The 12,766-nt window shown below is 32.4% G+C and overlaps 1 protein-coding gene across 3 annotated transcripts in view; it reads left to right on the top strand.

Moving 5' to 3' along the window:
* Positions 1–12,766, top strand: part of LOC107551433 (synaptotagmin-7-like) — a 157,806-nt gene that overhangs the window by 89,387 nt on the left and 55,653 nt on the right. For 2 of the 3 annotated variants that reach the window (XM_016233035.1, XM_016233033.1), the window contains exons 3-4: positions 8,357–8,436; positions 11,065–11,199. In XM_016233035.1, coding sequence (XP_016088521.1) covers positions 8,357–8,436; positions 11,065–11,199 — 215 coding nt within the window. The remainder of the gene's footprint in view (positions 1–8,356; positions 8,437–11,064; positions 11,200–12,766) is intronic. The other variant, XM_016233034.1, reaches the window with a different exon arrangement.

Raw genomic sequence — 12,766 nt, 5'->3', positions numbered from 1 at the left:
ATATATACACACACACACACATATATATAGCAACATGGATGTATTTGAATATTTAATCAGCCTTTATTTTTTCAGGCTTTTATCATGTATCATGTTTAGTGCTTTTATGGCTAATCATGTGTTTCTGTGTCACTCTTACATGCTGCTTGAAGGATCGTTTTTAATTAGTGTATTGATTTCATTGTGGTTTAAATTGCTAATTGAATTCCGTCTCAAGGTGAATCACAGAGTGTTACTCTTACAGAGAAATACCATGGTATTACCATGTTCTTTGGACATAGTACCAATTTAGACACTCCAGTGATTTTAATACTATTGTATTTGAAATACCCTGAAATATATACATGGTATATATCAGAGTAGCACATTACTTTGTTGTAAAGCTGAAAGTGGGGTGCTGACAGTATTTGTGCTGCAGAGTGTTTCTATGAAACGTGTCACTGAATGTGTAATATGTATTTGCATATGTCATCAGTCTTTGAGGGCATGTCGTCACATAATGTCACTGCATGTCCTGGACGTGTTTGTCTGTAAAGTGTCTCGTTTAATTGGTGTATTGATCCACGTGCTCTGAGTTGTGTATTGGATTGTGTTTGAAGGTGAACTGGCGCTACTGTGGCGTCGAGGTCATTGATAGCGTGGTGCTTTTGGCCGCAGCTATTACGGTATGCTAATATCACGGGATTCTCTGTAGATCCATGGAGTGTAATGATATAGAAAGGTATAGAAGCTCAGAACACTGATAGCTGGTTTTTATTTGGTATGTTGGCCTGGTGCGTATTTCATTTCTTTTTTTAAATTGTTATTTCATATTTCATTTTTATAATATTATTTCATAATATGATTTAATAAATTATTGTTTTTTTATTTGGTATAGTGGTCTAGTGCACTTTAAAAAAAAAAATTTAAAATATTATTTCATAATATCTCATTTTTAATATATGTTTTATAATATTATTTAATAAATAATTGTTTTTATTTGGTATAGTGGTCTAGTGCACATTTTATTTTTTTTAAATATTATGAAATAATATTTAATTTTTATTATGTTTTATAGTATTATTTAATAAATTGATGTTTATTTGGTGTAGTGGTCTAATGCACATTTTATTTATATATTAAAAATGTTATTTCATAGTATTTCATTTGTATTATATGTTTTATAATATTATTTAATAAATTATTGTTTTTTATTTATTTTTATTTATATTGGTCTGGTGCATATTTTGTTTATTTAAAAATATTTTATAATATTTAGTTTTTATTATACTATTTCATAATATTATTTAATACATTATTGGTTTTTATTTGGTATAGTGGTCTGGTGCATGTGCATGGTTATTTTATAATATTTAATTATCATTCTATTTTTTCAAAATACGGTTTCATTAATTCTTACAATATTCAATAAAATGATATCAGAAACCATTCCAATATGCTGTTTGGTGATCAAGAAACATTTCTTATCATTGTTGAAAACTGTTGTGCTGCTTCATATTTTATGAGAACTGATGTTTTGTTCAGGAAAAAGAAAATTCAAAAGAACAGCATTCAGTTAGAAGTCTTTTATAACATAAAATATGATTTAATAATATTATAAATTAGCTTTAATTCAATATAATAAATTCTGCTTTTTAGTGACTCTCGTAGTTGTAAGGCAGGGCTTTTATTGAGCGTTCTGATATTTTCCATTCATTTTCTATGAGTATCCAGTCTTCTGCTGCTCATATTGTCTCTGGGGTTAGTCAGTAGTAATTAATGTGTGTGTGTGTGTGTGTGTGTGTGTGTGTGTGTGTCCCCTCCGGCTGACTGACTCATGTGTGTGTCGTTGTGTGTGCTGTGCACATCTGGGTGATTCTTGGACTGTCCTTTTTGGTTTAAATCAGTGTGTCAGACCCTGGACATGTTTGGAAGATGAACACCCTGCCTTACCAAAATCCTGCTAACACCAGCTTTAGATTGAAGACCGCTTCACATTAGCTGGTCCTGATAGCTGATCACATGGCAGACCAAACTGGTCTAAGGTGGTTAGAGTTCATAGACCAGCTTGGATCGGCAAGAAACCAGCTCAACATGAAGTGGTGCAATATATTTCAATATTATACAAAATAAACAATTATTTAAAAAATTTAAACAATACATTAAAAATATCACATAGAATTATTTTTAAATATAAAAATGAAGTAAATGTATAAATTATTATAAAATATTATAAATATGTTATAAAATACTTTATTATATATATATATATATATATATATATACAGTGGGTACGGAATACTTAGGACCATGTGATATTTCAGTTTTTCTTTTTTAATAAATCTGCAAAAATGTCAACAATTCTGTGTTTTTCTGTCAATATGGGGTGCTGTGTGTACATTAATGAGGAAAAAAACTTAACTTGAATGATTTTAGCAAATGGCTGCAATATTGTTAAGAGTGAAAATTTTAAGGGGGTCTGAATACTTTCCATACCCACTGTATATACACATATACATAAATATCATAAAATATAATTTATTATTATTTACTATTATTATTATTATTATTATTAGTGTTCTTGTTCTTGTTCCTTCTTCTTCTTATTATATTATTCAAAAATGTGGGGTTTGTAAGATTTAAAATCATTTTAAAATAAGTCTCTTATATTCACCAAGGGTGTGTTTATTTGACAAAACATATTTTACATTTTTATAATAATTTTAATAATAATATTTTTGTAGAAACTGCAATACATTTTTTAAATTCAGGATTCTTCAGTGCATAGAAAATTGAAAAGAGCAGCATTTATTTGAAATAGAAATATTTTCTAAGATGATAAATGTCTTTACTGTCAATTTCAATCAATTTAATGCATCCTTGCTGAAGAATAATAAAAGTATTAATTTCTTAATATACAGAATATTTTAAAAACAGAATTGGTTTTGAATTTGTAAATAAAGGATTTTTGCAAAAAGTTTAAAATGTGTTAAATGTATATAAATTATTTTGTTATTAAAACAAATTAAATTATGAAATGACTATAAAAATAAATGTAATTATTTAAAAAATATTGAATTTTCAATTTCTATTGAAAATTAAAAAACATTTACAAAATGTTTACAGTATATTAATCGTCATATATAAATTATTATTGAAACAAAGTAAGATCCTAAAATTACTTTAAAAGTAAAATAAATTCTTTAAAATAATATACATAAAACTGAGTTAGCTTTCAGTCACGTGACCGGCTCGAAGATCTGCACAATCCTGTCAATTTTCCATCTGTTTCCAAGCCGCAAATATTTAGATCACCTCTCAAAACAATAAAACAAAGATATGTGAACAAAATGCAAGTTTTGGCCATTTGCAATCCATATTATATGCACCTGCCGCAATATTTTAATCACACTAAACAGTGTGACAAAACACTTAATGTGCCTTATTTAAAACAGTGATAATAAAATAACAAATTCAGTAAACACCTTATTGATTATGCTTACTTTTTATAAGCAAGCAGATGAGCCCGGAATATGAACGTAATGCACTAAATGGTTTCGTGGTTTCTTTATAGTATTTTTATGGGAAACCATTTCATGTGAAACTTTGCACATTGTGTTTATATTCTGGGTTCATCCGCTTGCCTGTACAAAGTTTACATCATCAATTAGGTGTGTACTGAATTTCACCTTTTATTAATATCAGCGATTTACTACATTACTACTTAAAGGCAGGGTAAGTGATTTCCGGTAGCCAATGTTGATATTTGAAATCACCGAAACAAACACGCCCCTACCTCAAAAAGGTCTTGCCCCTATTTTGATAGCTCCGCCCCACATATACGTACGCAACCCAGGCAACGATTAGTTCTGTGAAACAAAGCAAAACCAATGTTACACCGTGTCTACACCGGACGTGAGCGGTGCAACAAATCCCCGACAGAAAACTGCTGCCGGGTTCTATTTATGACGTGCTAACACACATTTCAAATGGTTTTCAACGGTCGTTTGATCGCGTCCAGTGTAGGCAGACTTTAGCTGTTGTGGACACGGTGTTACTCACCTATCGAGAAGAAACAAAGCAACCTCGGCGTCCGATCACAGGCCTCCGCTTCTTGAGTTCTCTCCAGCGCTGGAAAGCTGATCCGATATTTACACGGGTCCTACTTCTTGCCTTATCGTTCAGCAGATGTTTTCCTCTTTTGTTTTCTATCCGCCATCTCTATCTTTCTGTCGCTCGGCTCGGCTAATGTCCGTCCCGTGCACTGAACGCGCTCTCCTCCACATCACGAGTAGACACGCCCCTTATTACTGATTGGCTACAAGTTTGTTTTGCTTTTCGGCCCGAATCAGTTTTCTAAAGTGTTTTTGAAAAATTACATACCCTACCTTTAATACACACCGTGTAAAAATAGCTGGCGGTCAGTGGAGCAAAGCCTCGTTTTGCCCTCCAGATGGCGTTCCTATAAGAGTGTGACGTCACGTAAAAACTATCAATTGGCACATAAACTATTTTTTACAGTTCATTTTACAAATGTGAAACTTGGGATGGGATCCAGAAAAGACCAAACGCTCAGAGAATGGAAATTGTGCCCTTGCTCAGGGCGTTTGCTGTAGCCACGCAGCCCTCGACCAATCACTGAGCACCATCCCGTCCCTGCTCTGGCCAGCGCTAACGATACTCCTGACCTCCGACCCCGTGAGAGAGACGAGCAGGCAGAACTAGCCGCGCTCTGAGCCAGCAGCCGATGGGAGCGCGGGACGAGATGGGATGAGACTCCACAGTAACCGCACAGATGGGATGAGAGGAAGATGACGGATTGTACCTGTGTTTATTTTTAAGAGCAGATTTCGTTGTGCTTTTTAGTGTTGTCAGTTTTTAGATACGCTGTTGTGTTACTCCTAAAATATGTAAGTAATTATGTTGCATCACTAGGAATGGAAATCGTAAAGATTTTAACTGCACTGCTTCTGATTCCACTAATGAAAACAGTTCCTTAACAATTGCTTTTTTCATTCAAGAACTATGAAAAGGGACCACATATAATAAAATATAATAAAATAATATAATAATGAAATGGTTTTAGAGTCTTTTTCTTTAACAAACCTGATTAGAACCAGTTTTCCCAGACTACAATTTCTTTCTTTTTCTTTCTTTCTTTCTTTCTTTCTTTCTTTCTTTCTTTCTTTCTTTCTTTCTTTCTTTCTTTCTTTCTTTCTTTCTTTCTTCCTCTCTTTCTTTCTTTCGTTCTCTCTTTCTTTCTCTCTTTCTTTCTCTCTTTCTTTCATTCTCTCTTTCGTTCTCTCTTTCTTTCATTCATTCGTTTGTTCTCTCTTTCTTTCTTTCGTTCTCTCTCTTTCTTTCTTTCTATCTTTCGTTCTCTCTTTCTTTCTTTCTTTCTTCCTCTCTTTCTTTCTTTCGTTCTCTCTTTCTTTCTCTCTTTCTTTCATTCTCTCTTTCGTTCTCTCTTTCTTTCATTCATTCGTTTGTTCTCTCTTTCTTTCTTTCGTTCTCTCTCTTTCTTTCTTTCTATCTTTCGTTCTCTCTTTCTTTCTTTCTTTCTTCCTCTCTTTCTTTCTTTCGTTCTCTCTTTCTTTCTCTCTTTCTTTCATTCTCTCTTTCGTTCTCTCTTTCTTTCATTCATTCGTTTGTTCTCTCTTTCTTTCTTTCGTTCTCTCTCTTTCTTTCTTTCTATCTTTCGTTCTCTCTTTCTTTCTTTCTTTCTTCCTCTCTTTCTTTCTTTCGTTCTCTCTTTCTTTCTCTCTTTCTTTCATTCTCTCTTTCGTTCTCTCTTTCTTTCATTCATTCGTTTGTTCTCTCTTTCTTTCTTTCGTTCTCTCTCTTTCTTTCTATCTTTCGTTCTCTCTTTCTTTCTTTCTTTCTTTCTTTCTTTCTTTCATTCGTTCTCTCTTTCTCTCTTTATTTTGTTCTCTATTTCTTTCTTTCATTCATTCTCTCTTTCGTTCTTTCATTCGTTCTCTCTTTCGTTCGTTCTCTCTCTCTTTCTTTCTTTAGTTCGTTCTCTCTTTCTTTCTTTCTTTCGTTCTCTTTCTTTCTTTCGTTCTCTTTCTTTCATTCGTTCGTTCTCTCTTTCTTTCTTTCTCTCTTTCTTTCTTTCTTTCGTTCGTTCGTTCGTTCGTTCTCTCTTTCTTTCTTTCTTTGTTCGTTCGTTCTCTTTCTTTCTTTCTTTCTTTCTCTCTTTCATTCATTATCTTTCTTTCATTCGTTCGTTCTCTCTTTCTCTCTTTCTTTAGTTCATTCTCTCTTTCTTTCTTTCTTTCTTTCTTTCGTTCTCTCTTTCTCTCTTTCGTTCTCTCTTTCTGTCTTTCATTCGTTCTCTCTTTCATTCTCTCTTTCTTTCTTTAGTTTGTTCTCTCTTTCTTTCGTTCGTTCTCTCTTTCTTTCCTTCTTTAGTTCGTTCTCTCTTTCTTTCTTTCTTTCTTTCTTTCGTTCTATTTTTTTAATTTGTTCTCTCTTTCTTTCTTTCTCTTTCTTTCTCTTTCTTTCGTTCGTTCTTTCTTTCGTTCGTTCGTTCGTTCGTTCGTTCATTCATTCGTTCGTTCTTTCTTTCTTTCTTTCGTTCTTTCTTTCTTTCATTCGTTCGTTCGTTCTCTCTTTCTTTCTTTCTTTCTTTCTTTCGTTCGTTCGTTCTCTCTTTCTTTCTTTCTTTCTTTCTTTCTTTCTTTCTCTCTTTCGTTCTCTCTTTCTTTCTTTCTTTCTTTCGTTCTCTTTCTTTCATTCGTTCGTTCTCTCTTTCGTTCTCTCTTTCTTTCTTTCGTTCTCTTTCTTTCATTCGTTCGTTCTCTCTTTCGTTCTCTCTTTCTTTCTTTCGTTCTCTTTCTTTCATTCGTTCGTTCTCTCTTTCTCTCTTTCTTTAGTTCGTTCTCTCTTTCTTTCTTTCTTTCGTTCTCTCTTTCTCTCTTTCTTTCGTTCTCTCTTTCTGTCTTTCATTCATTCTCTCTTTCGTTCGTTCGTTCATTCTCTCTTTCTTTCTTTCTTTAGTTCGTTCTCTCTTTCTTTCTCTCTTTAGTTCGTTCTCTCTTTCTTTCTCTCTTTCTTTTGTTCGTTCTCTTTCTCTCTTTCTTTCGTTCGTTCTCTCTTTCGTTCTCTCTTTGTCTCTTTATTTCTTTCTCTCTTTCTCTCTCACTTTCTTTCTTTCTCTCTCTTTCTCTCTCTCTTTCTTTCTCTCTCTTTCTTTCTTTTAATATATATATTAAATTGTATTATGCAAATAGATAAATAACTAAAGTGAATGGAACAGTGCTGTTATATTTTTATAAAAAAGAAGCTCTCTCCATATGTGTGTGTGTGTGTGTGTGTGTCTGTGTGTGTGTGTGTGTGTGTGTGTGATAAAAAAAAATTACAAATGCTGTCTTAGGAGCTAACTGAAATAAAAATAAATTAAAGCTAAATGAAAATATTTTTTAAAAATCTAATAGAAATGACAAAAGCACATAACAAAATTACTAAAACGTTTAAAAATATATTAAAATAAAAAAAAAGTTAATGATAATAGTAAAAATAAAAAATTCAAAGTAGCAATAAATAGCATCCCCCCTTGTTTGAATACTTTATGGGTAGTTTTTCATTTGCAAGTATCTAAATTTAACTAGACAAAAATTAAGACGAATATCTACTATATATATATATATATATATATATATATATATGAAGTGTATTTATGTGTAAGTTACTTTTTTATCTTTTTACTTTTTCATACATTTGGTCAATTAGGTAATACTTGAGTATGATTTTTTTCTGTTTACTCTCCTTTTTTGCAACGGTTTGCATCTGAATTATGACTGATCTTCCTTTTGAATCATTTACAACCCCATTTACTGTTGGCTTTATATGAGAATAAATATATTAGATGCTGTTGCCACAAATCTAACCTAAATTGAATTAACCCGCTCCGGTATGACAGTGTAAATTCAAAAGTTGATTGCACACCTTGTGTTACTTATAACTCAGTCTGTCTCCCTAAATCTGAACGTGAACGTGGGCTGTTTCACAAAGCTCCTGTAACATGTTGTTTATGGAGCAGAGAGGCGGACAGCAGTGACGTCTATGGAGGGTTTCCACATCGCCTCCTACTCCTCTGAAGACACTTTCTGTCATTCTGTCTCTCCCACATGCTCTCGCTCTTCTCAGGCTGCCGAGGGCTAAATTGGCTATTTCCATGTAAATATGAGGCTCGTGTGTGGTTTAATTACTATGGAGATGACTTTGGAGCGACCGTGTGATTTGAGCGATCAGAGCGAAGCATCAGGGAGGAGAGCGGGAAGGAGGAACGGCAGATAATGCTAGATGTGCAGAAGCTTGTGATCAATTAGGATACTGGGAATAAACTTCCTCTTTTCTTCTCTCTGTCTTTTAGGGGAAGAGAAATAAACCAGGAGTGGAGTCCGTCGGGTCTCCTGATTCAGGAAGAGGAAGAGGAGAGAAAAAAGCCATCAAGTAGGTGCAGGGACACTGGGGTGTTTTGTAAGATGTGTTGGAGCGAAGCAGTGTGTTTTGAACAGAGGAAATCAAAGCAGTGGTGGTCTGTCAGAGGAAGCAAGAGAGGCTCCAAAATGGGTTTAAAATCAGCATAGCAACTAAAATGATAAAAGCAACAGTTCATTTAATTAATTTACATACTAACATGTCTAACCTAGATGCATATAATGTAAAAAAATATATATATGGAAAATTGTATTACAAATGTTTTTGTTGTTGTGTGATAGCCCAGATCATTTTAATTAGCAAATTGATTGATTGATTTCAATTAAGCAATTCAATTCTTAACATCGCTTTTTTAAATAATAATAATAATAGTAATAATAAAGCTCAGGGAGTTCATACATTTCATGTTTCATCCTACATTTTGACTAGCATTGGGTTGGGTTGGTGATCAGAAAGATTATTAAATTATTAATTGTCAAAATCATTAAGATACCAGGGAAAGATTATCTGTGTACTGGAGCATATATATATATATATATATATATATATATATACATATACACACACACATACATATATGTGTGTGTGTGTATTATTTATATATGTATACTTCTTATTTATTTATTTATGAAAATAATAAATAATGGATTACCAACAATAAGCAGTGTGTGTGTGTGTGTGTGTGTGTGTGTGTGTGTGTGTGTGTGTGTGTGTGTGTTACTTATATATGTATACTTATTATTTATTTATGAAAATAATAAATAATAGATTACCAACAATAAGCAGTTTGTGTAATTTTATTATTGTTATTATTTATTATTATGTACATACAATGTAATATGTAATATTGTTATAATATACATTTTGCTTTATAAAATATCTATCGATCTATCTATACACACACATACATAATTGTTATGAAAATAAAAAATAATAAGAAAAATAGGAAATAATAGGAAATAGAAAAACATTTATATGTATACATAATAATAATAATAATAATAATAATAATAATAATATTTAAAATAATTAATAGTAGAATACCAGCAATATAAATATATATATATATATATATAGCTGGTATTCTGCTATTAATTATTTGATTACTTTTATTATTTTGTATATATAATGTAATTATGTATAATATTGTTATATTACTAATAATAATTATTATTATTATATAATGTTTTTCATTTATTTTATAAAAAATAATAAATAATGGCATGTTAGCAAAAATATGCATATGTTGTCTTATTATTACATTTACATGTACATTTTACATTTAGTCATTTAGCAGACACTTTTATCCAAAGAGACTTACAAATGAGGACAATAAAAGCAATCAAAATCAACAAGAAAGCAATGATATGCAAGTGCTATAACAAGTCTCAGTTAGCTTAACGCAGTACACGTAGCAAGGGTTTTTTAAATAATATAATAAATAAAAAGAAAACAGATAGAATAGAAAAAGAATAGAGCAAGCTAGTGTTAGAGGTCTTTTTTTGCTTTTGTTAATTGTATAATAAATGAAAAGAAAACCGATAGAAAGATTAGAAAGCAAGTGTTATTTTTTTTATTAATATTATATGGTATTTATCATTATTATTAATATTTATAATAATTAATATTATTATTAATATGAATAACTATGTTGATAATTAATTATAAAAAAACTGGGAAGAGTCTACTGCAATCTTGTATTGGTTTGTTCAGTATCATAGCCTCTTAGAAATTTCCCTCATGGATCGGCACTGCCTAAAAGTCATGATTTCCTTTCCATTTCATTCAACATTAAGTTGAACAGTCTAGACTTGCTTTGAAGAAAAAATGACTCAACTGCATTCATAATGAGCGCTGTGCTCTCGCATTCATTCGGGACGCATCCTCTCCCAGCTATTGACTGACGGTGAAACTGAGAGCGTTTGATGGAGGATGCGGGATGTTTGAGCTCAGCGGGACGCTGCGTTTCCATTGTTTTGTTCGTCGGTTGATCACACGCCTCCTTATTTGTGGGACGGTTATTCTCGGAGACGCGCGCCGGTACAAGTCGGTGCGATGTTTTGGCTGTGTCGTGTGCTTCGTGACATTGCAGCTGCTTCTTTGGACTAATGAGTACTTCTTTGGATTTGAAGCTTGCAGGTGCTTGTGGAAATCTGTGTTTTTAACTGAAAATTGCTTCTTTTTTCCCCCCTTGAAGCTGTTTTTGAAATTCTAACTTGACATAAATGACCTTTCCTCCCAATTTCAGATTCATCTGTGCCTTCGTGTTTCTCTCCACCCATGCAAATATTTATTTTCTTAAGCCAAACGTGAATGTTTTCACCAAAAATAGCATCTGATATTGTGTTGATTATATTTAGTAATGTGTTTTGGTTAAGTGTGATGCTTTACAGCTTTCTATCTCTCTCTTTCTCTCCTTTATGCTTTTGGTAAAACTAATGAATGCACAGGTATAATCTCGCTTGATTCTGCTCTGCTGCCTCATGGATGCATCGGCTCTGTTTTGATTTCCCTGTTTGCTCATAAAATTATTATGAATGGCGAATTCCTCTCCTCTTTCACTTCCTGTCCCGGATCAGGAGATCGGCTGATGGATGAAAATGGCTGATGCTCTACTGACATGTATGTGTGTCTCTTCAGTGATTTAGACAGAGACTTTTGGAATAACAATGACAGCAGTTCAGTACAGCAGCGCTGGAGCTCATACCCGCCCAAGGAGTTTGTACTAAACATTTCTCCTTATGCCCCTTACGGAGATCCACGCCTCACACTCAAGTGAGTCTCTGTTCAGGCCGGTAAGAGACACAAACCCCTGACCCACAGCTCATACCACACCCCAGATCTGTCTAACCAGCAGCACAGAGTCTGATTACTTCATTCAAATCAACTTAGACAGGAAGCGACCGTCTGACTGACATTTAAAGGCGATTTTTTTGCACCCTCAGATTCCAGATTTTCAAATAGTTGTATCTCATCCAAATATCGTCCTATCTTAACGAACCATTTATAGCTTATTTATTCAGCTTTCAGATGATGTATACATCTCAATTTCAAAAAATTGACCCTTATGACTGGTTTTGTGGTCCAGGGTCACATATATGCTCCTGAAAATGATTCATATTGTCGATAAAGTGGAAGTCGCGAAATGTATATTTACATTCATAACTGAATGAGAAACAAATGAATAAGTACGTGTCAGTGCATCAGCCGTTTTTTGCTGACGCGGAGAAATAACTTGCATTCTGCTGCACAATTGCCGTTTTCTTTCGCAGAGTTTACAATGCGCTAATTCAGCTCATTTTAGTTACTGCGTTTCAGTTGAGTCGGCTGTGATTTCAAAACTGTCTAGTTTGCAGTGTGAGAGCTCATCTGTTAATGTGTAATTATGTTGTGGTGTGCAGTGGGCTATATATAAAAATACTTATTTATATATTAATTATTATTAGTAGTATTAATTATATAAAATTACATTCTATACATTTTTTATATATTTTATCTTTTATTTATTCATATTTTATTTCAAAATATGTTGTAAGTTATAAGTATTTGAAACAAATTATATATATAAAAAATATTATTCATTATATTTATTTAACATATACAGTATACATGTACATGATATGTAGATATAGATACATAGACATGTGTAAATATATATTTAAATTAATGTATACGTTTATATATGTGTGTATTTAATATTTTAAAAACTGTAATAAGAAATATTTTACTTTTAAAATGTACTATTTTATGTAAATATAACATTCAAGTTATAATGTAAGTAACAATTATTTGTAACGTGTATTTAATATAAAAATACTAATACATTATACAATAATGGAAGTAACAATTATGTATTATATATTTGGTGTGTGTTTATACATAAACATTTATTAGATTTATTAAACATATGCATGTACATATATATATATATGTATATATACATTGAACCAAGCATTTTTCTGTTAGTATTTGTTGTTTTTTGTGTGGTATGTGTCAGACGGTCAGTGAGTGGACTGTAGGCTAAAACTAACCTCCCCGAACACAAGCCATATGTAACTGTAGCCCATCTCACCCGTTACCCAACAACCTCAAGCACACCCTGATCACTGGCAGGGCTGTATTGATGAGGAAGCTTCTCATAATCCAACACACTTTTCCAAAAGAATATGGAATCATTACACAATCATATAATACAGTATCACTACACAATACACCAACCAAGATGACAAAACGCTTTGAAGGCGAAGTGTGTAATTTCAGCTCCTAGGGATGGATATATATATATATATATATATATATATATATATATATATATACACTGAACAAAATTATAAATGCAACA

This window comes from Sinocyclocheilus grahami, unplaced genomic scaffold, assembly GCF_001515645.1.
Source record: "Sinocyclocheilus grahami isolate Dianchi unplaced genomic scaffold, SAMN03320097.WGS_v1.1 scaffold423.1, whole genome shotgun sequence".
Lineage (NCBI taxonomy): Eukaryota > Metazoa > Chordata > Actinopteri > Cypriniformes > Cyprinidae > Sinocyclocheilus > Sinocyclocheilus grahami.
This window is presented reverse-complemented; position numbering and strand designations above follow the sequence as displayed.